The 26484-nt window shown below is 53.5% G+C and overlaps 1 protein-coding gene across 1 annotated transcript; it reads left to right on the top strand.

The window, feature by feature from the left end:
* The first annotated feature begins 263 nt into the window (after nt 1-263).
* Nucleotides 264-23814, top strand: EVPL (envoplakin). Its single transcript, XM_050319628.1, has 22 exons — nt 264-337; nt 6178-6277; nt 6753-6907; nt 7585-7708; nt 8295-8420; nt 8718-8756; nt 9507-9668; nt 10218-10325; nt 10918-11013; nt 11235-11360; nt 12260-12406; nt 12552-12706; nt 14083-14180; nt 14778-14959; nt 15697-15875; nt 16306-16444; nt 16996-17189; nt 17922-18072; nt 18539-18622; nt 18708-18818; nt 19258-19350; nt 20131-23814. Exons 1-22 carry the CDS (start codon nt 264-266, stop codon nt 23578-23580), a joined length of 6093 nt encoding a protein of 2030 aa, XP_050175585.1. The 3' UTR covers nt 23581-23814.
* The last annotated feature ends 2670 nt before the right edge of the window (nt 23815-26484 follow it).

Genomic DNA, 26484 nt, shown 5'->3' with positions numbered 1-26484 from the left:
CCTCTGGGGCTCTGCTCTTTCCACCCTAAACTGGTTTTTCGAGTCATTTTTTCATATGTGCCTCCTCCATCCCTCCTGCCGCTGCTGCTGCTGCTGCTGCTGCTCACCTGCGTTCGGGGAGGAGCCTCCCAGAAACTGCTCTTTAGTGCTCCGCCGACCTTCCCCCGCCGAGTCTTGCCGTCCCACCCCGACGGAGCGGAGCGGAGAGCCGGCGCCCTCGAGGACTCTGCAGGCTCCGGGAGACCCGCTGGGACCTGGCCAACATGTTCAAGGGGGTGGGCAAAGGCTCCCCGAGCAGAAGTTCCCCCAGCAGAGGCTCCCCTGCCAAGCCCAGCAAGTAAGTGTGACCCCTCTCCTCTCGCTCTCTCTCCCCATCCTGCGGCCCTGGGGGAAGATGAGGGATGAGTGAGTGATCCGTGTTTCCGAAGTCACCCTAGTAACTATCCCTCTTTGTGGAGCAGCAGAAGGTTTGATCTCGCTGGGAGCTGATGCCAAAACTTGCTGCCCCAGCCTTTGCCCTTGTCTTTGGGGGGCTTTGTGCTCCCTCCCAGAAGTGCCTGTGCAGCCCCAGTGCCTGAGGATGTGCTCAGAGCGGCGATCATTGAGCAGGGAGGTGCAAAAAGCCCCTTTTGCGCAGGAGGGAGGATAAACACAACCCCTGTGCTTGGGTGGAGCGAGATCTGCTCGGTGGTGAAGCAGAGCCCAGCCTGGGGTCCGAGATCCCGGGATTCACTGGGTCCGTGGGGTTGGTGTGACGCTGCCCTGGGATCCCTGGAGAGGATGCTCAGTCTGGTGCTGCTCAGGTGGAGGAGAGGGTTTGTTCTGACCCATCCTGGGGACAGGCTGGGTCTCTGCAGGGCAGATCGCTGAGTTTGCCTCTTTTGGACCTGCTTGGAGCAACCTGGTCTGGTGGGAAGTGTCCCTCCCATGGCAGGGGCTTGGAACTGGGTGATCTTAAAGGTCCTTTCTAACCCAAACTGTTCTGTGAGGAGATTCCTGAAGCTCTGGGGAGTGAGATATGTGATGGGACTGGGATGCTTCTGGGAGGGTGCTCTTGCAGAGAGAGTGCTCATCCCTCCCTCCAGCTGCTGTTGTTAACTCGGGGTTATTTCCCACCTTCCCCAGCAATTTTGCAGTCCGTGGTGTTGGTGGACTGATCCTGTGGGAATCCCTGTGCCCTGCCAGGGGTGGAGGCTGAGGACATGCAAGGGGGTTTGTGCTGAAGAGGAGGGGACCTGCAGGGAGAGGGGTCTGCTGGCCCCCTCTCCTGGGACCACCACCAGCGTCCAGAGTGGGGTGTGTGGGGTGTGTGTGGACACCTGGGTGGTCACAACACGGTGCTGGCACCCAACTGCTCTGGTTTGGGGGTCCAAACCCCAGGTCAGCAAACAGCCACTGAGGAGGGGGGTGGCTGGGGCTGCTGGGCAGGGCAGCAGGACCTGGGGAGAAGGTGGCCCCTACAGAGGCTGGGGTTGCCCTGGGTGTGTGTCAGGAGCTGGACCCCTGCCCTAGGATGCTTCAGTGGAGCTGAGCACTCACAGACTTGTCTTGAAGGCAGCTCTGGGGGCTCTCTGAACACCAAGCCTTTGCTGGGGCCTGGCAGCAGTGAGCCATCTCCCCAGCAGCCCTGGAGCTGTGTCAGGCTCTGGGTTTTTAGCCTTGCTAGTGCAATCTATCCATCTCTCCCAAAGCAGGCTGGGGATTTCTCGTGTCAGCTCCCTGCAGCCCCTGCCATGCTGCAGAGGGTCTGGGCCAGGTTCTCCCCCACCATGAGCCTCTTGGGATAACTGGAGTTGCATCCCAGCGAGATCTCACACCTCTTCCCTGTGCAGGACGGAGGCTGGAGCCGGGAGTGCAGCAATTACTGAGCTAGTTGTGCTTGTTTTAGGAGGCACCAACCATCAGACACAGCCTAATTTGCTTGGCCATGGCCTGGGGCTTGGTCAGCTCCCAAAGTAGTTGAGAAAATGAAGGTGGATGAGTTGTCTCAGGAGCAGCTGCCAGCACACGCTCTGCAGATGGCCCTGAGAAAATGTTGGTGGCCCAAGGCTGCTCTTGGTGGCCCCAAGGCCAGAACCTTGCAGCAGCTGAGGTTCCCTGTCTCTGGGGCTCACAATTAGTGATTGGACCCCTGCAGAGGTACCTTGTCTCGGCCCTTGGGATGATGGTGCTGAGCATCCCAGCTCTCAGGGTCCTTTCCCACCTCTGTTTGGTGGATGCATCCCAGGGAGGCAGCAGCAAGGGGAGGTTTGTCCCCAGGGAGCATCCTGGATGTGCCCTGCTCTAGGAGGAGGCACTGCAGGGCTGAAAGGGAAAACTCATGTGAAGGTGGAATTGGATTGGATCTGGCTGGACTGGCTGCCTGGGTGTGATTTTAACAAAGGCTGTGGGTGGTTTTGGAGGTGGATGGGAAGTCACATCCTGGTTTAATCATCTCCTGGGATTGCTGCTTTTGCCACTGCCTCCTCCTACTTCTGCCTGCTCAGTCTAGAGCAGGGTGGACCCTGAGGGACACAGGCTCAGGCACTAACCCAGCACTGGCAGGGGGTCAGTGGTGCTGTGCTGTGACCTGCTGGCAGATCAAAATGTGCAAGGACTTGTGCACGTCAGGGAGAACAGACCCAGCTCTGGGTGAGGAAGGGATGGAGGGGTCAGGGACTGCAGCAGGTGGGTGCTGTGGTCCTGCCCAAATGTGCCCTGGCAGGAGGGACCAGGAGGGGGGGACAGTCCTGCCCCTGCTCGGTGACGCTGTCCCTTGTGTGCGGCTGGACTGTCCAGGAGGCAGAAAGTGGTATGAGAAATGAACCAATTAATAACGATAATAACAGTGCTCTGCCTCTCCCAGGCATGAGATAGCCCGAGGGAGGAGGCTGCCCTGGCTCTGGAGGAGGAGGAGCAGGAGGAGCTGTGCTGAGCTTTGCCATCCCCGGGCTGTGGCTGTACCATGCACTGTGCAGGGAGCTGGGCCTGAGGGGTGCCCAACATGACCTCTCTTGATTCCTTGTATCCCACCTGATGCCAGGCTGCCTCTGTGCAGCCCCAGTGTCAGAATGTTCATCCTGAAATGTAGGGCCCAGCTGGGTTGAGTGAGGGCTCCTGCCCAGGAGCAGCAGGGCTGAGGTGAGGGGCCACCCTGAGGAAGGGTGGTGATGCACCACTCACTGCAGGCTGAGTGGATGGGTGTTTGTACGGGCAGGAGAAGCTCACACTCAGCACAGGGCAGATCCCTTCTGCTCCTGATGCTCTCCAGGAAGTGTTTTTGCAGCAGCATCCTGGTCTCTAACCTCAGGTGCCCCTTGCAGGTCAGGCTGGGATGGGCTCAGTCCCCATGACTGGGAGGTTTCTCACACCTCTTCAGTCCATACTTTTCTTGTGGCTCAGCCTGAACAAAGCTGGTTCCTGTGTCCAGCCCTGTAAACCAAGAGATGGGATGTCCTGGTGTTTCCTTCAGCCAGAAAGGGGGTACCAGCAGGAATAAGCAGGATTTTGTTGGGGATCTACCTTCCCTGGGAAGGATGGATCCTCACTTCTGCCCTCCTGGAATGGCACAGAGGAATCCACAGTCACATGGCAGACTGGGATGGGCTCAGATTGGACACCCCATTCCCACTCTTCCCAAGCTGGAGCTGAATTTGGTCAGACCTCTTGGGGGACGATGCTCTCCCTGCCCAGGGGAGAAGTGTCCATCCCCTGGGACAGCTGCATCCATCCCCTGGGACAGCTGCATCCATCCCCTGGGACAGCTGCATCCATCCCCTGGGACAGCTGCATCCATCCCCTGGGACAGCAGCCAGCCCAGCCCGTGACTCACACTCTCCTCCCTGCACAGAGAGCCCGGGCAGGAAATCTGGGTGGTGCTCGAGTGTTTGCTCATGGGACACCACCTCATTCCAGGCGTGTCAGGGATGAGTGGGAGATTGTGTAACCTCCTGGGGAGGGGGGACCTCCGAGAGCTTCCGTCCCTCTGCACGCTCAGGCTCACAGGGACCAAATCCTGGCTCTGTGCGGGCTGTAAAAGACAGGTTGTAGCAGACAATGCTTGGATGGTGGTGATGATGATGATGATGAATGCTCTGCTTGGGTTCTTTGCCTCTGTGATCCCTGGAATCAGATCCTGTAGAAGGGGCCTTGCTGGAGCACAGCACTCCCTGTTTATTTTGCTCGCTGCATTCCAGGCAGGAAAGCTGAGGCATGGCCGGGAGATGCTGCCATCCAAAATCCCCCAGGGCAGCTGAGAGCTGCTGCCGCCCTCTTGGGAAATCAAAAACAAGGGAGGAGGTGGAGAAAGGGGACAGGAGGATGCTGTGAGCAGGAGTGCTGGGGCTGGGCCTCTGCTGGAGTTACACAGGCTACGGTCAGAGGGGGCTGGGCTCACTCAAAACAGGAGCTGTGGCATCTGAGTGCTTGGCTTGGGGTGACCATGACGCTCACTGGCACCTTACAGTCACTTGGGGCTGTAATAAATGAGCATCCCAACATCTGCCCCAGCCTTTGGAATGAGCTGTGGAACAGCTGGAGCCACACTGAGGAGCTGGAGCAATGGCAGAGCCATTAAGGGAACCACTTCCCTCTGTCCTTTGCTGGATTCAGGGACCTGGAAGGAAAGCAAATGGCTCTAGGGCAGATGTGGTGGCTCTGCTGCAGGACATCACCTTTCTCCCACCTTCTTCTTCCACCAGAGAGGCACTGACCTGCCCTGAAGAAGTGTCCCCCCGTGACCCCTGTGCAACATCCCAGTGCTGCTGCTCAAACTCTTTCCTCCTGGTCTCAGACCCCAGCATTGACACGTAGCCTCACTGAACTTTGTCCCATCAGCAGCATTCCAAGGGCTCTCATGATGTCAGTGCTCCACACCCTCCTGCCTCTGCCCACACCGTGCTCTCCCTGCCTGCAGGGCAGGGCCGGCTCTGTCCCCAAGGGCAGATGCTGTTGGAAACAAGAGGACAATGGGGACAATGGTGGTACCAAGGTTTGTGCTTCCCTGTCTGCAGGGAGCTCTGGGAGCCATCCCGTTCCTTGCTGCAGGCTTTGGATCCAGCTGTTTCAGCAGGGCTCATTCCCAGTCCTGGTGATGGAGTAAGGGCTGTGATGGCACCACTGGCTGTGTGATGGTGCTGGGGGGACTGGAAATAGGGAATGGTGTGTTGGGAACCTTCAGTGAAGCCTCACTGGGGCCAGGAGAGCTGGCAGGTGTGCAATGGCCTTGGGAAATTAGAGTTGTAGAACCACAGAATACCCTGAGTTGGAAGGGACCCTTCAGGATCATCGAGTCCAACTCCTGGTCCTGCACAGGACATCCCAACAACACCACCATGTGCCTGAGAGCGTTGTCCAAATGCTTCTTAAACACAGACAGGCTTGGTGCTGTGCCCACTGCCCTAGGGAGCCTGTCCCAGTGCTCAACCACCCTCTGGGTGAAAAATCTTTTCCGGATCCCCAACCTAAACCTCCCCTGACTCAGCTTTGTGCTATTCCCCAAGCTCTGAAAACAGCACAAATGCAACAGCCTGTGCAGCAGCCAGAGGGTGCAAGTCTGTGTCCTCTGCAGCCCAACCCTGGGGTGGCACTGGGCTCTCCAGTGACTCAGTGGGCCCAACTGTGGAGCACTTCCCGTGGAACAAAGGATGGCAGCTCTGGGTCAGGCTGAATGGCCACCTCTGCCACCAGCCAAGGGCAGGCACCCAAGGAAGTGTCTCCAAACAGGGTGAGCATGTTGTGCTGCCTCTGCAGGGTGCTCTCCTGGCCTCCAGCCGTCTGTGGCTTCAGGTCTTCCCAGCCCAGATGTGGTGCCAGTACCTTTGGGAGCCCTGTTGGGTGTTTTTTTCTTTTAAGTTTTTTAAGTTTGTTTGTTTTTTTTATTTGCCTCCAATGCTTTTTGAATCCACATGAACTTTTGGGCATCTGCAGCTGGGAGTTGTGCAGATGAGCTGCGTGGTGTGAAAACCTGCTCCCCCTAAACACACCAGCTCTTACCTTCTCTTGGCTGAAGGCACCAGCCAGGCATCAACAGCCCGGGTGTGTCTGTGCCCTTGGCCACAGCTCATATCCTCTCCTCGGAGACCAGGAGGATATGGGGAAAGGCCTGAAGGACCACACCTGGGGCAGGTCCTGGGCAGTGATGAAGAGGGTGGGAGGTGCCTTCACCTCCCATCTCTGCTCTGCTGTTCCCTCCCTCAGGTCCTCCACAAATGAGCTGGCCGTGCTCATCTCCCGCATGCAGACCAACGCCGACCAGGTGGAGAAGGACATCCTGGAGACACAGTCCAGGCTCAGGCAGGTGAGCTGTGGCAGAGGGCGGTGGGAAGATGAAAGTCTGTGCCTCGAAATGCAGTGTCTGGGATGACAGGGCAGGTGTCTGCTCTGTGCGTGCTGCTGCGGGTTTGGGGGCTGACTCGAGGCTGGGGAGGAACAGACACCCCACAGAGCCTCCCAGCCCCTGGGGCTGCATCCCAGGGCCTCCCAGATTCCAGCCTCATGCTTCCAACAGCCAAGGCTGTCTCACCTGTGGCAGCACAGCCCTGTGCCTCCCAGCAGCCCCAGAGGCAGCCAGTCTGACCCACACCAGTCCCTGGGTGGGAGGGACACTGGAATAGCAGCTGAGCTGGCCTGGGCTTCTCAGCTGAACCTTTTTACCAGGGATCCTCTGTGGCTGACCTGTTGAGGATCCAGAACCGCTGCATTGGCCAAGGAAGGTGTTGTGAGGTCTTTCTGGTCCAACCAGGCTGTTTTGCTCTGTCTCCCCTGGCCTCCAGGATTCCAGCAATCAGCAGAAGAACAAGGCTTTTGAGTTCCAGACAGAGAATGCCAGGAACCTGAAGGAAGCAGAGACCCTGCTGAAGGATCTCTTCCTGGATGTGGATCGTGCCAAGCGGCTGAAACACCCACAGGCTACTGAGATAGAGAAAGAGTGAGTGCAGTGGGGGGACTGATGTGATGGGGGCACTGAGCAATTGGGAATGCCCTAAGGATACAGACTGAGCCCCCGTCATTGCCTTGAGTTGTTGCCACTCTTCTTCCTACAGAGTTTAACCTTAAATCAGGGCTTCTGCCAATATAGTATAAAGATAGTGGTGTGGGGGCTGCCAGGGTGATTGCCCAAGAGGCCCCAGTCTTTTGGGAGCTCTTGTAAAAGGCACCAGAAAAACACAGAGCTAAAATGTGGCCCCACTCTCAGGGCAAATCCCCTTTTCTTCTGCATTTCCTAAAACAAATGCCTTTGCTTCAGGCAAGTACAGAGTCAAACACGGGTGTTGGAATGGGAGAAGAGCTTCAGTTGGCTTCTGGTGCTTTGCTTCCCTTCAATTCCAGCACTTTTAGGTGGAAAGCAGGAGGGAAGGGTTGTTTTCTAGCTGGGAAGGGACAGCCCTGATGTCCCTGCAGCATCCTCCTGGTCTGTAATTCCTGAGACATCCCTGGAGACAGAGAACAGCAAGACAAGTTCCTCCACTGCTGAAGGAGGCTGGTGCCACAAAGGGACAGCAAAGTAACCCGGGTCTTGCAAGTGAAATCTGGGCTCCACAAACGCCACTTTGGCTGTCCCCCTTCCCAGCTGACACAGGGACATGTGTCCTTTCCCCTTGGCAGCATCCAGCAGCTCCACGAGCGTGTGACGCAGCTGTGTGCGGAGTACCGGGCCCTCTACGAGCAGCTGAACGTCCCCGACGTGGGGCCCAGGGTGGACTGGGCCAGGATTCTGGAACAAAAGATGGTAACAGCAGCTGGCTTTGGATGCATCTCCAAACTCTGTGCTCAGCAGGGATGTTGCAGGGTGGTGGAAATAATTCAGTTGCTCTGGGTGGAAGAAAGAGTCTCCTCCTACCTCTTAGAACCCTCTGGATTGACCCCTTCAGACTAAGAGCTACCAGAAGGGATCAGGTGGAGAGCCCTGCTGTGAGAGGAAAGGATGAAGAAGGTGATGTCTCCTAGGACTTGACAGCCCTTGAGTTTTCACTCAAGAGTTTCACACTGTGAGGTCTGGGTATTTGGAGTGCCCAGACTGCATTCCCTTGAAAGCTGGGTGGTAACCAAGTGCCTCCAATTCATGTCCCCATAGGCAGAGAGCTGGTGCAGCTGAGGTTTCTACACCAGGGTTATATGCCCTGGTTATCTTTGCCCCTGTGTATGGCTGGTTAAAAGGCAACCAACAGCAGTCACAGGAAAAAAACAAGATCCCTTCCCTTCCTCCCAGTGCGATATCAGATTCCAGATCTTTTCATGCCCTGCCAGCACTCACTGGGGTTTCTCCTGGAAATAAAGCCTTTTGGTTTCATCTCTGCCTAATTCCTTTTGCACAGAAACAAGTCAATGCAGGACAGTACGGCCCCGGCATGTCAGAGCTGGAGAAGCAAATAGCTGAGCACAACATCCTGCAGAAGGAGATCGAAGCCTACGGGCTGCAGATCAAGAACCTCCGTTCAGGGGTGAGGCACCTTCCCTCCCCTCCTTGCTCCTGTTGCTTCACTCAGGCCCATGTCCCATCTGCTCCTCTGCAGGGTGAATGTTCACACCTTTGTTTTGCAGAGGGCATGGGGGGCCTGAGCTGGGACAGATGGAGCCATTCAGGGGCCAGGGAGGTGATTCTTGGATGGTTTCTAAAGCGCATTCCATAAATCAGCTCATCAGCATCTATCACATGTTTTGATAACAGCTTTTTTTTCTCTCTCTTTTTTTCTTTCCCCCTCCCACCTTGGCCTGGGCTGTGCTGTGCTGTAACCCAGGATGTGGCAGATTTAAAAAGCCAGTACAAGGACTTGCTGGTAAGCTTCTCGGTGGTTTTCTGTGCAGATGGGGTCATACAGCAGAGTAACACCACCCCTGATGGACAGGGAATGCCCAGCTCAGAGCAGGAGCTACCTCTGGGCTTGCACAGTGAAGTCATGTCCCTCTTCTTCTTTCCTCATTTCCTTCCCAGCTTGGGATGGGTGTGAATCGAGATCCCTCTTCCTGCCCTCAGGGCAATGCTGTCAGTGAGATCTGTGTCTCTTCTCTTCATGGGTCATGGATCTGGAGCTGCCCAGGTGTGTCCATGAGCAGGGATACAGAGGCAGCAGGAAACCCATCCCAGCCCACACGCTGTTCCCAACCAGGATTGCAAATGCTGAGGCTCAACCTGATCCCTAACAAGGGCTCCAGAGAGGAAATGAGCAGCAGGAGCAAATGAGGTGGCTGGGAAGAAGGTCCTGGTTTTAGCCAGCTGGGCCTGTGAAGGTTTCATGTTGAAAATGGGATTTGTGAGAAATACAGCAGAGCTGGGCCAGCTCTGAGAGTGCCCCAGGCACCAGCCCACACTCGGGATTCTGGTTAGACAAACATATCCTGTCTGTGAGGAGGGAAGGGGAATGGCAGCCCCATCAGATAAGAGTCAGCGGTGGCAGATTTCTCACTGAGGTCTCTGGGCATCTCCTGGTGGATGTGCAGCAGGAGTGGGGTCCTGGGGAGCAGGAGGAGGGGAAAGGGGCTCCCCAGGCTGAGCACCAACATTATCTTTCTCCCGTGTGTGTGGGCAGAAAGCCTCCATCTGGCGAGGGCAGAGCCTGGGCAGCCTCTACCACCACCTCCAGGGCTGCACCAAGGAGCTGGGCTACCTGACAGAGCAGCAGACCAAGATCCTGAAGCAGGACTGGAGTGACCAAATGATGGATGTGCAGAGTGTGCGTCGGGAGTACGAGGTGAGCTTTGGGAGGTGGCAGCAGGTCCTGGCATGGGAGGTTTGCAGGATGGATCCCAGCCTCCTGGACATCCTCCACCAGCCCTGAGCCTGGGGCTTTCCCTGGGCACCGAAACAGAGGTAGAAGAGATTCTCTGGATCTGTTCAGGAATTAGGGATGAGCCACTCCGTGTGTCCCTGCCAGTCCCCTGAGCTGGGATGTGGGATTGTATGTTAGAGAGCTGTCAGTGAGGCAGAGAGAAGGAAAGGACTCAGCATCACATCAGCTTCAATGGCCAACATACAGAACCCAGTGACTGCTACGTGCTGGGATCAGGAAGAATAGAGGGATAATTGCCTAGGAAAACGCTCTTTGAATGAATGCCCTGATGCCTTCTGAGGCCCAAGTGTGTCTAATTTGTTTTAGCTTTGCCTAGTCCTTTCTGGTTTTAAAAAACAAACAAACAAGTGTGCCTGTGCTTTGGGAGCCTTATCTCTGTTACGCTGGGGTTTGGTGCTCTCTGTGCTCCTTTCATGCTCCCAAGATCATGAAGTTTCTTTTCCCCTCCAGGATTTCAAGTCCAATGAGCTGCTCAGCCAGGAGGAGCTTGTGAACAACCTTCAGGATGATGGGGACAGGATGATTGAGCTGAAGCACCCAGCCATCAAGCCTATCCAGGTAGGGAGAGGGGGTCTCTTCCCAAACCCTAAGAGAACCAGAGTGTCTGTGCATCAAAAACCTGGAGCTGGGTTTCTTTCCTCCCACACTGCACTGGCTGTACTGCAGCACCTTTCTGCCTGTTCCAACCTTATGGGGAAGCTGAGGGCAGTGCAGGGTCTTCACCCCTTTCAAAATCTCCAGGAGATGGTGGCCACCATCTGTGTGCTGGGACCAGCTCCTGCCCGGGTGCTCAGACATGTTGGTGCTGCTGGGAAGCTCCAGCTGTCACATGGTGTGACTTCTCCCAGGTGAAACCAGCTCTCAGCTGCCCAGGTTGTATTTCCAAGCCTGCAGAGGCAGTGTCAGGCTGAGGTGGGCTCTCAGCCCTCAGCACCACTAGGGCTGAGACCCCTTGGGGAATGGTGGCTGCTGTGTCTCAGCCAGGTCCTTGTCAAGGAGTGTCCTCACCCAGGCTCAGTGTCAGGCACTGCCTGGGCACAGCTTTGTCTCTGCTCTTCCTCTGATCTCTGGGACTTTGGGGAAAGCAGACCAGTGCTGGGGGAGGTAGGACCAGCTGGAGCCCACTGAGCTGTGCTCTGTCCCACCACAGGCTCACCAGGAAGCCTTGAAGAACGAGTGGCAGAACTTCCTGAATCTCTGCATTTGCCAGGAGAGCCAACTGAAAAGCGTGGAGAGCTATAAGAAGGTAAAAAGCAAATTCATGGGCCATGGTTCTGCAGGTCAGGCCAGAGTGGGCAGGCTGGGAAGAGAGAAAGCAGAGGGCTGAGGATGAGAGATCCTCTGCTGGTACCTAGTCAGGGCAACCCCTCAAATCTTTTGAGAGATGCTGGGAACTGAGAGACCCCACTAGAGTTGGAGGTAGTAAAGTCCTCCCATGCCTGACTGTTTTCCTACCCACACCTCCAGTTCCAGGATGATGCCGAGGCTGTGAGCCGCTCCCTGAGGAAGATGAGCTCTGAGCTGGACACCAAATACAGCAAGTTCAACAAAGACAGCCCTGGGGTGGTGTCAGATCTGCTGCTTCAGCTGGAGGTGAGATCCTCAGGGCTGGTGGCACCAACCAGACCTAAGGGGTGAATCCAAAGTTGTAACTTCCCCAGTAAATAACAGTGGGGAAGGGGAAGAGGTGGGTAAATGACCCTCTGGGGACAGCTCACCCAGCTCTGTGCTAGGGAGGGGGAAGCCCACGGCAATACTGTGCTCTGAGTGCTGAGTCCCTGCATCCCAAACTGCAGGGCAGTGACCCCTGGGACAGCACTGTCCCCATCAGTGACACACAGCCAGGCCCCAGGTCACTATCAGAGTGAAGGAGAAGTGCAGGGAGGAGCCTTGTGCTGTCCTTAATATGAGACCCTTGGATTAGGGGGCCCACAGAGTGTGAGCCACTGGCACCCAAGCAGAAGGGAAAGGTCCTCCCATCTCCTCAGCACTCCCATGAGCCAAAGGCAAGGGAGGGAATAAAGAAATCTGACCTCAGGGGCGAGATGCTGATAAGAAGGGAACATTTGCCCGGGAGAGAGGGAAGGGACACGTTCAACATGGTACCTTCCCAAGCATGCAACACATTTCACTCTCAAGAGGTGCTTGGATCTCGGTACTTTCTGACACTGGAATGCAGCCACCTCTTGGTAGGCCTCTGTCCCATTTCTGAAAAAGAAAACTTCTTCAGGAAATTTAATACAACAGTGTGGGTTCACCTAAGGTTAACTCAGGCTGTGCCTTCAAAGGCAGATCTGCCGTGAGTGAAGGAAACTGAGGAGAGTGTTGATAGTGAAAAGGGGAAGGAGGGACAGGAGGGATCAAGAAATTAGAAACTCCTGACTACTCTACAAGGGTGGACAGCTGGTCCCAGCATACTCACTGTAGTGTGACCCTCCCCTTCCTTCTCATCCAAGCCTGGTCACAATCACTGTCTTCCCTGTTTTGTCCAGAGCGAGGAGAAGGTGTTGAAGCAGGCAGAGAAGAGCATCGCTGACCTGAAGAGAAGGAGCAAAGAGATCAGCCCCCTGAAACTGCGCAGGACACGTCCCTCTCAGCCCCTCACCCTGGACACCCTCTGTGACTGGGATGCTGGGGAGGTGAGGGCTTGACTGGCAGCACCCTCAGAAGAAGCAGGGAGCTGGATTCTTCTTTGGTTGCTCCAGATCTTGGCTCTGAGGTGGGAGGAACCATCCTAGTGCCAGAAAGCCAAGCCTTTCACTGGGTTTTGTGTCTCTGTCCCAGGTGCAGCTGACCAGAGGGGACAAGTACACCCTGAAGGACAACAGCAACCCTGAGATGTGGGTGGTGCAGAGCAGCACTGGTGTGGTCCAGGAGGCACCTTCTGCTTGCTTCTCCATCCCTCCACCTGACCCTGAGTCCATAGACAAGGTCAATAGGTGAGTCTGCAGCAGAGAGCCTGACCCAGAGAGACATTTGGACTCACCCTTAGGTCATAACCAGCCTGACCACCTCACCTGCAGGGAAGTGGCAGCTGGGGACAGGACTCATGACTATCTAGTATGAAATCTCTCCTGGAGAGGTACCTTATCCAGGTTCCTGCCATTCCTCAACAGCCCTGCACACTGCGCGGACCTCACTGTCAAAGAGTTTTCTGGCAGTCAGGCTTGATTTCTTCACCCAAACATGTGACCTGCATGGGTCTGACTAAATTCACTGCAGAATCAGTCTGGAGCTTGGGACTTGCCAAACAGGACAGAGTTATCTGTGGTATCTCCTCTCAGCCAGCCCCAGCTGGAGACTGAGAAATGCTCCTTGAACCACCGTGTAGTTTTGCCTCCTGCCTGCTCCGTCAGCTCCTGCCGTTCCCACAGGGCAGGGTGGTGGTGCAGGGAGGTTGGCATTACCTTTTTAGTCATGTCCCCGGGTCTTTGGATAGATCAGTGCAGCTCAAAGGCTGTGGAAAGGCCACAGCACCCACTCAGAGCTACGTGGGCATGCCGGTGGTGGGAGCTTGGGTCCTCCGTCACAACAGGCAAGGCTGCTGCATTGTGTTGCCCTTCCTCAGTGCCTACCCCTCTTCACACATTCCAGATTACTGAGTCCTTTGGATTTATGGGTTTCACGTGTGCTTTAAAACAGAAATTTAGTTCTCTTCATGGAGCTGTGTCCTGGCCCCACAGACAGCCCTTGTCTGACAGCAGCCAGGCAAGCTGGGAATTACAGGCTTTAGCACACAGTGTTTAGTTGGAGAAGTCCATAGCAGGGATCAGAACTAGCCTGCTCTTTTCTGGTTCTCCTCCTCCCAGTTCCATTAGGCTTTTCTCTCCCAGAGATGCTTTTTGGTCCTTCCAGTTTTACAGATCCCAGCTCTAGTTTCATTAGACAGGAACCATCCTTTCGATTGAGACTTGCCATTTCTAGTGCAGCACCCACAGCAACAGCTCCTCGTACTCCCTTTCTGTGAAGCTGCAAAGTCCTGCAACCGTATGAAATCAATTTCCAGCTTTGACAGCTTCTGCTGAGAGCTGGAAACACTGGCTCCATTAGCAGAAGTCAGCTGCTCAAGCCAACCAGCTGCTTTTGCTGTTCTTCCCTTTCCTAAGGGATGTCTCTGAGTTACAACAGGCTGCAGGCTCCCAGACTGCCCCTGCCTTTGGGGACACCTTCCCCTGCCTTTGGGGGCACCTTCCCCTGCCTTTGGGGACACCTTCCCAGCAGGAGCCATGGAGCTGCTGCCATGCAGGCCTCTCTTGGGGTGTGCTCAGGGCTGTGTCCCATCCTGCTGGCTGAGGATGCTCCTCTCTGCTCACAGGCTGGAAGGGGAACTGAACACGGTGAAGGAGAAGCGAGCGGCGGTTCAGAGCACCCTGAGACGCAGCCAAAAGGAGCAGGTCCAGCCCAGCCAGAAAGGTTTGTCAGCTGGATAGGCCAGCCCTCTCCAAAGCCAGCACCTCCCTCCCAGAGCTCCCAAAGCAGACTGGAAGCAAAGCACCCACCCAGGATGGGCAGAGGTACCTGCAGTACACACACAAGTCCCTGTGGGAGGTTGCTTTCTGCTCAGTGGAAAAGAACAGCCAAAGGATAGCCTGACTCCTGGTGCTGCCAAGGACTCGCTGTGTGATATCAGCAATTCACTGAAAATCTGTTGCCCTTCTCAAAACTCAGTGATTGACCTCCAGCTCCATCAACAGCTGCAGGGCATTTAGGGTTGCAGGGTGATGTGCCTATCCAGAAACCTTAATTAAACCTGCTTTGTAATCTGGGTGCCTGGCAGTTCTCTTCCCTAGCTGGGGGCTGTGGAATAAGCAGGCAGCCAGGGCTAAATCCCAACCCCTGCCTAGCTGTGTTATTCCCACAGCTGTAGTTCAAAGGCTCCCAGCAAAGCTGAGCAGGGATGTGTCTGCATGGCAGCACTTGGCTGTCTTTGTCCCTCCTTTGGACTTGGGCTCTGGCTGGCCAGGGCAGAGCTAAAAGCTGGGGATTAATTTAAGCTGTGTCTCGCTGCAGCTCTGCCCAGGAGCCCTCCAGCAGTCCAGGATGATCCCCAAGCTGACCGGCTCCTCAGCAGCCTGGATCGTGTTGGCAAGGACCTGGTTCAGGTAGAGAAGGAGGTCTTGAACCGAGTGAGGTCTCCTGTGAACTACAATGACCCCACAGATGACCTTGCCAGGAGGATCAAACAGCAGCAGGTGAGTTGGAGCAGGAGGAATTTGGTGGCTCTGTGTCCTTGGCCCAAAGCAGGTTGGCACAGAAATTACATGGGAGATGACAGCTGGTGCTTCACAGAAGAAAACCATGCTGCAGTTGCAAGGTTTTCAGGCTGCCTTGAACCCTTAAAATGGGACAGGTTAAGCCGAACCCTCGGGAAGTGCAGGTCCTTCCCTTTGCTCTCTACCAATCTGTACGTTTGTTTCAGAGCTGTGGTACAGTTCTTGGGAAGTCAGTCCTCAGCCTGGTCATGGGGACGCTGTCACCCTGCACTCTCAAGCCTGTAGCAAAAAAATTAAGGGATAGAGGGAATTAATCCAAGGACCAGCTTTGGTTCACCTGATGGGAAGTACAGACTGGTAGATGTCAGTGGCACAGGAAAAGAGGCAGTGCCCTGGAGCCCTCCTCTTTCCTCTGGGATAAGGTCTGGGTCTGTAGCAGCTCAGCTTGTTACATCTTCATCTGTGGGTATTTATTCAGCCCTGGCTGAATAAGAAGGATGGGCTCAGGCAGGCAGGTTTTTTCCATCTCTTTCCCACACCCTGCCACTGCCAGACAGCCACAGTCTGGATGGGGCTGTGCCCCAGGGGGCAGCTCCTTATGAGAGGGGTGCCACACCCTGAGCCCCACAGCCAAATCCGCCCCTGGGGGAGACAAGTTTCCACTGCAGCACTGTTATGACTGTGTTGGGTGACTCTGCTCCCATCTGATGTGCCAGGAAACAACAAAGAAACTGGAGAACCTGGGGGCAGCCAAGGATGCCTTGCAGAAGGAGTGTGAGACCTACCTTTCCAAGAAACCCACCAGCACCTCGGCTTCCCAGCTCCCTGTCATGCTGAACGCCCTCAGGAGCAAATACAATGATGTCAATATGCTCTCCAGCCTGTACAATGAGAAGTGAGTGATGGTGGCAAGGCCTGGTGGGGATGAGGGAAGGAAGTCCTTGCACAAAGGTGTCGACACAGAAGTATGGCAGAAAATGCTTTTAGTCTGCATGGGTGTTGGTTGAGGTCCAGCACAGGTTGAAAACCTCCTATCCATCACCAAAGCGACCTCTGGAAGAGTTTCTGTGTATGTCTTGTGCTCAGAACCCCCCACTGTGGAAAATCCACCACAATGAGTGTGTGTCCTAGCTCTGTTGTTGTGAAAATGCAACATATCTGACTTCTGGGCACTACAGGATTGTGAGTGCCCAGTGCTTGTTCTCCTCTCTGCCATGTAGCAGAAGCTCCAATGTTAAATGAGCTTCAACACACAAAATCAGAGCAAAGGAGAAGAATGGGGTCTCCTGTAGCTAACCTTGTCCTCTTGTTTTCCCCTTTCCCAGGGCCAAGGCTGCCCTCAACCTGGAGACTCAGATTGAGAACACAGACAAGATTGTCAGCACGTTTGAGGCCAAGCTGGCTCAGGATGGCATCATTCCTGCGTCCCCCAATGCCCTGCAGGATCGGGCCAATGACCTGCAGGTAGGGGAACATCAGGCTCTTCGCTGAGGAAGGGACATCTCTGAGCTCAGGTAGCAACGGTGGGAGGAGCTGGACTTTTCTAATTTGAGCACCTCGAGGTGCCAGAGATGAAGCCTTTTTAAGGACTTGTTCCTTGAAGGTTTAATGTTGGTATTGCAGGCTGACCTGCTTTCACTGGCTAGCAAAAAGCTCTGTCACTCTCAGGTTACCTTTGAGTCCCTAAAATGATGACCCCCTTAGCATCTAATCTCTGTTGCTCTGCCTCACGCTCATCCCTAATCTTTCCTGCTTCCAATCTTCCTGCTCCATCCTTAACACTCACAGGGACCCTTTTTTACCTTTCCAAAGCTTCTTCATGCTGCTCCACCCACTGTTCAGCCCACCTTGCTTCCCACATTGTTTACCAAGTAAGACTCACTGCTCCACCTCTTCTACCTTGCACGTTCCTTGGAAAGCCTGACCAGCCCCCAAGTCATGACATGTTAAGGAGGGTGTTTGGCTGGTGCACTGACTGCTGCAAACCTGGAGATGTCTCTTTTCTCCCCCTGCAGAAGATGAGGCGGGACCTGGTGGCCCAAGAGGACTGTGTGCTGAAGCTGAACCGCGGGCTCAAGGATGCCGAGCACAGCTGCAGTGCCGTGCAGAACAACTTCCAGGAGTTCTGTCCCGACCTGCCCCGGCAGAAGCGGGAGGTGCAGCTCCTCAACGATCGCTACCACGCCATTGCAGACCAGCTGGATCAGCGGTGAGGGGCTGTGGGGTCATCTCTGCTCCTCTTGGCTGACATGGACCAGTCTTAGTCAGTCACAGAATCACGGAATATGCCGAGTTGGAAGGGACCCACAAGGGTCGTCGAGTCCAACTCCTGGCTCTGTGCAGGACCATCCCTAAGAACCACACTCTGTGCCTTAGAGTGTCATCCAAACGCTCCTTGAGCTCTGTCAGCCTTGGTCCTGTGACCACTGCCCTGGGGAGCCTGTTCAGTGCCCAGCCACCCTCTGGGTGACAAACCTTTTTCTGATATCCAACCTAAACCTCCCTTGACTGCAGGAGCTCTGATCCTGATCGCTAGCCTGTAATACTGAGGACTGGGTCTGTCCTACTGTGTAGTTGCCACCTTCCTGTGCACAGCACAGGCTTTGAGCTTCCAGATACCTGAGATAAGACAGTTTTTGACTACTGGCCTCTGCCTGACACAGGGACCTTACTCAGAGACTCTTTTTGACACTTCTCCCAGGGATTGCTGCTGGTTGCCTGCCTTTTTCCTTCTCTCATCTCCCAAGTAGTGTTCCTGCTGCAGTAGCAAACCTGATGTGCACAGTTATGCTCCCCACTCAGGGATCAGCTGTCACTCCATTGTTTTTTGTTACCGTGGTGTGTGTTGTGGTGACATTCTCACCATAGCGTCTTTTTAGGAACTTGCAAATGAATCTTTGCCCTTCCCCTTAATGTTCCTGTTCACCTCTATGCTGTGCAGAGAGAAGACCCTCAGAAACATCAGCCTCACCTACCAGCAGTTCCAAAACTCCAACGAGAACCTGATGTTCTGGATGAACAACCTACCCAAGCACCAAGTGAAGACCACCGATGGGCCAAGCCAGATCAACTACAAGCTGCAGGCACAGAAGGTGTGTTCCAGGGCAAGCATCATAACCTGTAACATTACAGGGATGTGGGAATTTGCTTGCATAAAACATTGTACCATCAGCTCCTGGATGAGTGCTCCCCCTGTCACAGTGAATAACTGTGATTGCAGCCGACAGCTGGTGCATCTACAATCCTGAAAGATTGTACCTTGGGCTGAGATGTTGCACTGGGTCCTGCATCTTTCTCTCCTTTAGCAGATCCTAAGCTCAGTAGTTCAGATGATGAGGTCTCTGTGGTGGCTGCTATTTATGTCATATGTGATAAATCAGTGTAGCAGGTCCTGGGCAAGTGATAGTGCTGCTGAGATCCTCTAAAGCCTTGGAGACTCTTCCTAAATATCTTCCTGTTCCCATCATTCCCTCAGCTGAGCTAATTCTCTAGGTTGCAGAAGTGTCACTGTGTTGCTGTATTTCAACCTGTCCCTAACACCCCGTGTGTCTCCTGCAGAGGCTGGTGGAGGAGATTGAAAGCAAGGAGCCCGAGAAGAACGCCGTGGTCAGACTGTCCCGGAACGTGCAGTCCACGCTCAATGTATGGCTGGGTTTTCACGTTTATCACTCCCTTAGTGTCTCACATGAGAGATCCCACCTGATTCTCCTGTTTCTGCTCTGGGCAGGACTATGAACTCGAAGCAGGCAAATACAGCTCTTCTCTGGACCCTTCGCTGACCGACTCTGCTGCAAAGAGGCTGCGTGTGACCCCCCTGCAGGAAAGCATCCAGGCCCAGGTAAAATGTTAAGATGAGGGCATGGAAACCATTGTTTATCTACTTACCCCTGCCCTGGTGTCCTCTGCAAGGCCTTAATCTGCTCTTACAGCCACAGATGATCATGGTCAAATCCCAAAGTCAGCAGGGATCTCTCTGTCTATGGGGGAAAGCAGCACGTGAGGTTCAGAATTAGGGTTGTGCCTTGTGATTGCTGGTGCTGCCTCCTTACCATGTTGTGTGTGAAGATAAAACCTGCAGGGTAGGTGTGTGAGGGCAGGAAGGAGCCAGAGCTCCTCTGTGCTGCTCCCAGTTACACCCCAGATGTGGAGACACTAATCCCCGAAATTGTTCAGTACACCAAGTGCATCCAGGTGAAAGGAGGGGTGGGGGAGTGTCCCATCCAACAGAGCTGTGTCAGGGTGAGGGGACAAGGTTCTCACTGCTGTTTCTTTTTCAGGAAAATGATGTAACCAAGCTCTACATGGAGCTGGCAGCAGAAAATAAACAACAGCTGAGCCGGCTGGAGTTTGCCAAGAAGATTGTTGAGAAGGTACCAGCTCACAGCAAGGTTGGGGTACTCTAGGTTGGGGGTTCAAATCTGCTCAGCCTGGGGTTCCCCCTTCCTGAGTCTTCACATTCCAAGTGTGAGGAAGGACAGGAATGAAAACCCTCTGAGAAAAAGACCACAAGTAATCACAGTTTACTGACACTGATCTTAGGCTGTGACTCTCTCACTGTGTGGGCCCTCAGCTCTTTCCTAAAGCTGCACTGTACGCTAGGAAAAAGATTAGTGCTCTTAAGGCCTGTCCTCAGCTATATCTAATCAACATTCACAGGCTGAGAATTTCAGATTTGTTTGTGGATGTGGCTGGAATTCAGTGCTCACAGCCTTCTGGAGACACTTCAAAGCAATAGGATTTTTAGACCTTTCTAGGGTTTGAACCATCTATAGGAAAGGCCTCTGGTCTGGATGACTTTCAGTGTGCTCAGGAAGGTGCTCAGGAAGGACAAGAGATTAAACTGGGGGCCTGGCCGTGTTACTCTCCCTCAGCTGCAGACACATGGCAGCACAAAGCACCTCTGTGAGCTGCTGCAGCACCTCCAAAACAAGGGCAAGATGCACCAAGTCAGCTGCTTGAAATGATGGGAGTGCATCCTCATTTTCCATTTACAAACAGCCTTATTTGGAGACTCCCTGGGGATTGTGTGCCAGTTCTTTCTCCCACCACACCATGGCATTTAAAAGGTCTCTGTGCCACCCTACAAGACTCAGTTTCCCTGCCTTTTTTCTTTTTTTTTCTTAAAATTCTTTTTGGTTTCTCCCTCACAGAAGGAAGTGCATGAGGGCATTGAAGCTGTACGTGGGCAAACCCAGAAATCTGAAAACAAAGTCGCAACCAGCCGGGAATCTGAGGGGTTGAAATCGCAGCTGGAGGAGGAAAGGAGGAAAGTTTCCAGGATTGAAGAGGACCTGGAGGAACACAGAAACAAGCTGCTGATGTTGAAGACTCAGAAGCCTGTTGAAAGAGTGGAAGAAAAGGAGGTGATAGAATATTACAGAGACCCACAGGTGGAGAGTAACCTCTCTAAGCTGGTGAAGCAAATTGAAGAGGAAGGCAAGAAAAGGCAGAGCCTTCAAGGAGATATTGAAGTGATGAGCCGTAAACTTGCCCAGATGGAGAGCGAGAAGAAGGTTGCTCCTGCCCAGCTCCTCACCAAAGAGATCACAAAAATTGAGAAGGATCCAAGCCTGGAAGGCGAAGCAGCCAGCCTTCGTCAGGAGATCAAACGTCTCCAGGAGGAAAGCTTGGCTGCTGCTTCCCAACTTGAGCAGCTTAAAAGGGAGCTGCACATGCTGGAGCGAAAGCAGCCCAATATCCGAGAGAAAGTGGTGGTGAAGGAGCTGATCAAACTGGAGAAAAACCCAGAAATGCTGAAGTCTGTTAGGACCCTGCAGCTGCAAATTGATGAGGAATCCTTCAAGAGGAAGTCGGTGGAAGAGGCAATAGAGAGAGTGAAGAACAAGATTGAGGAGGTAGAAAGACTAATTGAAACGGCAGAACCCAAAATTATTGTTAAGGAGGTGAAGCAGGTAGAGCAGGACCCAGAGTTACTGAAAGAGACTTCCAAGCTTAAAACTCTGATTGAAGAAGAGAGGAACAAGAACTTGATGCTTACGGGTGAGCTGGGAGAGCTGCAGAGCCAGTACAGCATCGCAGAGAAGCAAAAACCGAGGGTAGAGGTGAAAGAGAGGGTCAATGAGATTTTCCTGGTGGATCCTGAAACGGAGCGGCAGATTGCACAGCTGAAAAGGGAGCTGCAGGAAGTCACTCTGAAAAGGACAAAGGTTGACAGTGAAGTGGAAGAGGCCTTAGCAGAGCTGAATGTCCTCAGGTCACAGAAACCAGTGGTGGAGTTCAAGGAGGTCATAGAGGAGGTGGTGAAACATGAAAAGAGCCCAGAGATTCTTAGAGAAATTGACAGGCTGAAGGAGCAGCTCAATGAGCTGGTGAACACCAATGGCAGGACCCAAGAGCAGCTCATTAGGCTGCAGGGTGAAAGGGATGAGTGGAGGAGGGAGAGATCCAAGGTGGAAACCAAGCTGGTCAACAAGGAAGTCATCCGATACGAGAACGATCCACTCTTGGAAAAGGAAGCCGATCGCCTGCGTCAAGAGGTGCGTAACATGTCTCAGAAGAGGAGAGCTGCAGAGGATGCAATCTATGACTTGCAGAACAAATACATGCTCCTGGAGAGGAGGAAACCAGAGGAGAAGGTAGTTGTTCAAGAGGTGATACTGACACAAAAGGACCCAAAGCTCCGAGACGAGCACAGCAGGCTGAGACGGAGTCTGGATGAGGAGGTGAGCAACAGGCGCCGCCTGGAACGCGACGTGCAGCAGGTTCGTGTGCTGGTGGAGGAGCAAGAGAAGCTGCTCACCTTTCAGGAGGATCGAAGCAAGAGGCTTGCGCTGGAGAAGGAGATGAGACAAATTACACTGAGAATAAAGGAGCTGGAGGAGAGCCCGGCCCCAGTGCAAGAGAAGATCATCATGGAAGAAGTGGTGAAGCTGGAGAAGGATCCAGTCCTGGAACAGTCTGCCAGCAACCTGCGCTTGGAGCTGGACCGGGAGAAGATGGAGGTGCTGAGCTTGCAGAGAGAATGCAAGAACCTGCAGGTGCAGGTTGATGTCCTGCAGAAAACAAAATCCCAGGAGAAGACCATCTACAAAGAGGTGATTCGAGTGGAAAAGGACAGAGCGCTGGAGAGCGAACGTGCACGGATCTGGGAGCTGCTGAGCAGGGAGAGAGGAGCCAAGCAAAAGGCAGAAGAGGAGGTACGGCGGCTTAGGGATAAGATCGAGAGAGCTGAAGGCATGAAGAGGACTTGGGCTCGCGAAGAGACAGAGCTGCAGAAGGCCAGGAACCTGGCCATCCAGGAGAGAGCCAGCTTGGAGAGTGAACTGCGGGAGCTGGAGAGGCAGAAGCAGCAGAAAGTCCTTTTCCTTCGGGAAGAGTCCAAACTGCTCAACCAGCGGACTGAGAGTGACAGGCAGAAGAAGAAGCAGCGGGAACATGAGTTTTCCCTGCTGGAGGCAGACATCCTTAGGGAGAAGGACCAGATCTACAACAAGGAGAGGTTAATTCGGGAACTCCAGTCAAAGGTCAACCGGGAAGAAATCAATCACGAGACCCAGATGAGAGAGACAAACCTCTCCACCAAGATCTCTATCTTGGACCCCGAGACAGGGAAGGACATGTCCCCTTACGAGGCCTATAAGCGAGGTATCATAGACAGAGGCCAGTACATCCAGCTGCAGGAGCTGGAGTGTGACTGGGAGGAAGTCACCACCCTGGGCCCAAATGGGGAAGTCTCACTTCTCCTTGACAAGAAAAGTGGGAAGCAGTATTCCATCGATGATGCACTGAGGCTGAGGAGGATCACAAAGGAGGAGTACCAGCTGTACCGGGATGGCAAGATTCCCATCTCTGAATTTGCCTTGCTGGTGGCTGGGGAGACCAAGCCTCCCTCGTCCCTCTCGATTGGCTCCATCATCTCCAAATCCCCGCTCACATCACCCACCACCCACCAAACCCAAACCTTCTTCCCCCCAGCCTCACAGAAGGGCATAGGTGATGACACGTCCCCCATCGCCGGGGTGTATGACACCACCACTGACACCAAGTATAGTGTCAAAACTGCTCTTGCGAAGAAGCTGCTCGATCCCATGACAGCTCAGAAGCTGCTGGAAGCCCAGGCTGCCACGGGGGGCATCATAGACCTCATTTCTCGGGACAGGTTCTCTGTCCATAAGGCGATTGAGAGGGGGCTGATTGACAGGACCTACATGCAGAGACTGCTCAATGCCCAGAAAGCTTTCACGGGGATTGAGGACCCGGTGACCAAGAGAAGGCTGTCTGTGGGGGAAGCTGTTCAGAAGGGCTGGATGACCAAGGACAGTGCTTTCCCCTACCTGCAAGTCCAGCATCTAACTGGAGGGCTCATTGATCCCAAGAAAACCGGTCGCATCCCTGTGCTGGAAGCTGTCCAGACCGGGATGATAACCAGCAACCTGGCCAACAGGCTCCAGGATGAGTCCAACTACGAGAAAGATCTCATCGACCCTGTCACTAAGGAGAAGATAAATTACAAGGAGGCCATGGCCCTCTGCCAGAAGGATTCTCTGAGCCACCTCCTGCTGCTCCCGGCCGCCTCCGAGGGGTATCAGCGGTACCACCAGGCGAGCCGCTCCCCCAGGCTCTCACGGTTCAGGCATTGAATGTACTGGGGCTGGTTCCTTCAGGAGTTCATCCCTGCAAAACACCTCTCCCCACGGAGGCAGCAGCGATCACAGGAACGGAGCATCGAGCATTTAGGGCTGCACACTCTTCTCTCTTAGCTACCTGCTTCCCCCACAGCTCAGCCCTGCACAGGAGACGGCGCTACCATGGGCCTGACACGGAGGGTCCCTGCAATCCCCCGGGTGCTGCTGTGACACCAAAGAGGGGTTGGCTGTGAGAACTCCACTGTAGGCTGAACGTGGTTATGCTCAGAAAGGGGGGAGAGCCAGAGTGTTTTCTCGCTGGGTCATTCTGCATGCAATAAACATAGCAAGTGTGTCTCTGTGGCTGTGTTGTCTCTGCAGGCTGCGGCTGCCAAGTGGCTGAAGGCACAGCTACTCCTCCCCCCCTGCAATCCCAGGCCTTGCAGCTCAGTTTACAGAGGGTTTATAGGCTCTTGCTCCCTGTGATCTCACAGCACTGAACCCCCTGCATGTGAGTCTATATTTTTAAAGACTTTATTATACTTGTCTTTAAAACTGAAAACCAATGGGACTTTGCTCCCTGGTCATTTGGACACCTCTGAAAGAGGGACTAGGTCACCAAAGGGTGCAGTTCCACACAGCAGTACTGGGAAATCTGTACTTGCTATGTCTTTAGGTGAACTAAAAGGAGGTCACTCCTCTGTGTAACCTCCACCACTCAGTCCTTGCTGAAACAAGCAAATCTCACATCCCAAATGTTCTCCCTGATTATCTGCCCCATTGTGGAGCACCCCCTGGCTTTGTCAGATGAGAAAAATTACTTTCTACTGATGTCAGCTGCTCTTCTCCCTCTCCCAAGGACTCTTTTACATGATGCTGTTCGGTAACTCGAACATAGTCAAATAATCCATAAGGACAGAGGTTTCTGCCCCCTCCTTCCCTCACCAGAGCAGCAGCATATCCTCTATTTCAGTATAATCTAACTGGAATTTGAAGCATCCATTCCCAGCCTCCTTCCTCTTGGTAGAGCACTGCTGGCACTGCTGCTCTGGACCAGCAGCAAGGGCAGGAGCTGGGCTGGGATGGATCAGGAGAGAAACTCTGGCCTGCCAGGGCAAGTCCAACAGCCCTTGGAGCACAGGAGCATGGCCAGGTAAGGATCATGTCCCAGCACAACCCAGGAGCCCTGGACAGTGCAGTTCCTGGCAGTCCCTGGGTCCCAGCTCTTCAAAGCTGCTGGAAGCAGCCTTGCAGTGCCTGCTCCTCTCAGCTGCCTGAAAGCAGGGAAGATCCATTGGCAATGGGGCTGTTGCCTTTCCTGTAAGTACAGGGACTTTGGAGTTCTGGTAATGAGGTGGTCAGTTAAGCATTTTGGACAAAGTGTTCCCTAACTGTGTGGTGGGAGGTATTTACCTGGGGCTGGGTGAAGGTGTTAAGAAGTGATTAGGTGGCTGAGCAGCCTAGTCTAGTCTGAAAAAAAAATTCACTAAAGAGCCTTCCTACTATCAAGTGCCCCTCATCTGCAGAAAGTAGCTCATGTCATGTCCCAGTGTGTCCGTAGGAAGCACCACCCAGCCATGGGACTTTCCCCAGGGCCTGGCTGTCTGGCAGGGTTGTCAATTGCTCAGGAAAAGCCAGGTATGGCTTCTCCTCCCTTCCCAAGCACAGGGTGATGAACTGTGGTCTTCCCAGAGCAGTTATTTCAACACAGCTGTTGTTGATTTCCTTTGCTGGCAGTGGAGTTAGATACCAAATGTTTAAAAATTCAGCCTGTTGCTTCATTTTATTGGGCTGTAGTGTTTTTATCTATGTTTCTGGACTGGGTGAATGTCCTTGGTATTTATTTCTTAATGTAGATCTTTTAAAAAACAAAACAAAAATGAAACTCTTCTGCAAACGGTTTGTCAGGTGAGCATTGTTTGCACAGAGCAAACAGTGGAGCATTGTCTGTATGAAATTAATTGACTTTACAATATATATGCAAAGGCAGGGAAATGATTCCCAAGCAGAATTCATCCATGTCTCCATGGATTCATCCACAACCATGCCCCTGTTGGCTGTCACCATACAGAGGCCACAAGATGCTGCAGGAGCAGAGATGTCAGTTGTGCTGAAACCAGTTTTTGGAATCACAGTTATTAGGAGGGCACATGTGTGCACATGCATGGAAAACAGGAGCACAGACGTTTGGCTTCCATGGGTTAAATCTGTCTTTTGAGGATTTAAATAAGCAGAACATAACTATGATCTGGTTTGTGGTGAGCTCTGATGGAAAACAAGCCCAGCTTACCCCAATGAGACACTGGGCTGCAGAACTATCAGCCTCTCGTTCCACAGCAGAATTGAGAGCACATCTCTGCACCTGCCAAGGATTTGGGCTGGAAAGGATAAAAGAAAGAGTGCAGGAGATGAGGAAGGAAGAGCAGGTCTGTGGAAAAAAGGACCAGCCAGGCTGTCCTGTGTCAGCAGCCCAATGGGCTGTTCCAAATAACAAACACCAAGGTTTCTGAACAAACTACAAGCATATATTTTATTCTGTACTGAAAGAAAAAAATGAAAATGTCAAAACCACACCAAGAGTTAGCGACAATTCTCCAAACATCTGAACTGCAAAAACATTTCCAATACAATAAAGCAGAGGAAACAGTATTACCTCTGGAATGATGATGGAAAGTCGGTGGTTTAGCTGTTCCTGTTTCCAGTCATATGCAGCAAGTGCTTTATCCTAACTGGATCTGCTTTATGCTAACTGGGTTCTTTTGGCTTCTTGGTCCCAGCTAAGGCACAAATTAAGACTCCTGATAGTGCTCTTCAGCTCGAGAAAGAGCAGGATGTGAGCTCTGTTCAACAGCTCAGATTAAACAATGTGTAGAGCCCAGCAGAGAAGTGCTCCCTTTCCCAAAGTGGAGCTCCAGCACG

Source organism: Myiozetetes cayanensis, unplaced genomic scaffold (genome assembly GCF_022539395.1).
Source record: "Myiozetetes cayanensis isolate MyiCay16 unplaced genomic scaffold, myiCay2020 scf22, whole genome shotgun sequence".
Taxonomy (NCBI): Eukaryota; Metazoa; Chordata; class Aves; order Passeriformes; family Tyrannidae; genus Myiozetetes; species Myiozetetes cayanensis.
Note: the sequence above shows the minus strand (reverse complement) of the source record. Positions and strands in the feature narration are given on the sequence as shown.

What these genes read in the sequence shown, in the direction of transcription:
- EVPL (XM_050319628.1), top strand. Translation starts at nt 264, where the DNA reads ATGTTCAAGGGGGTGGGCAAAGGCTCCCCGAGCAGAAGTTCCCCCAGC. An exon ending in ATCGGGCCAATGACCTGCAG is followed by an intron (nt 16,445 to 16,995) that starts GTAGGGGAACAT and finishes CTCCCCCTGCAG; the next exon opens with AAGATGAGGCGGGACCTGGT. An exon ending in AGGAAAGCATCCAGGCCCAG is followed by an intron (nt 18,819 to 19,257) that starts GTAAAATGTTAA and finishes TTTCTTTTTCAG; the next exon opens with GAAAATGATGTAACCAAGCT.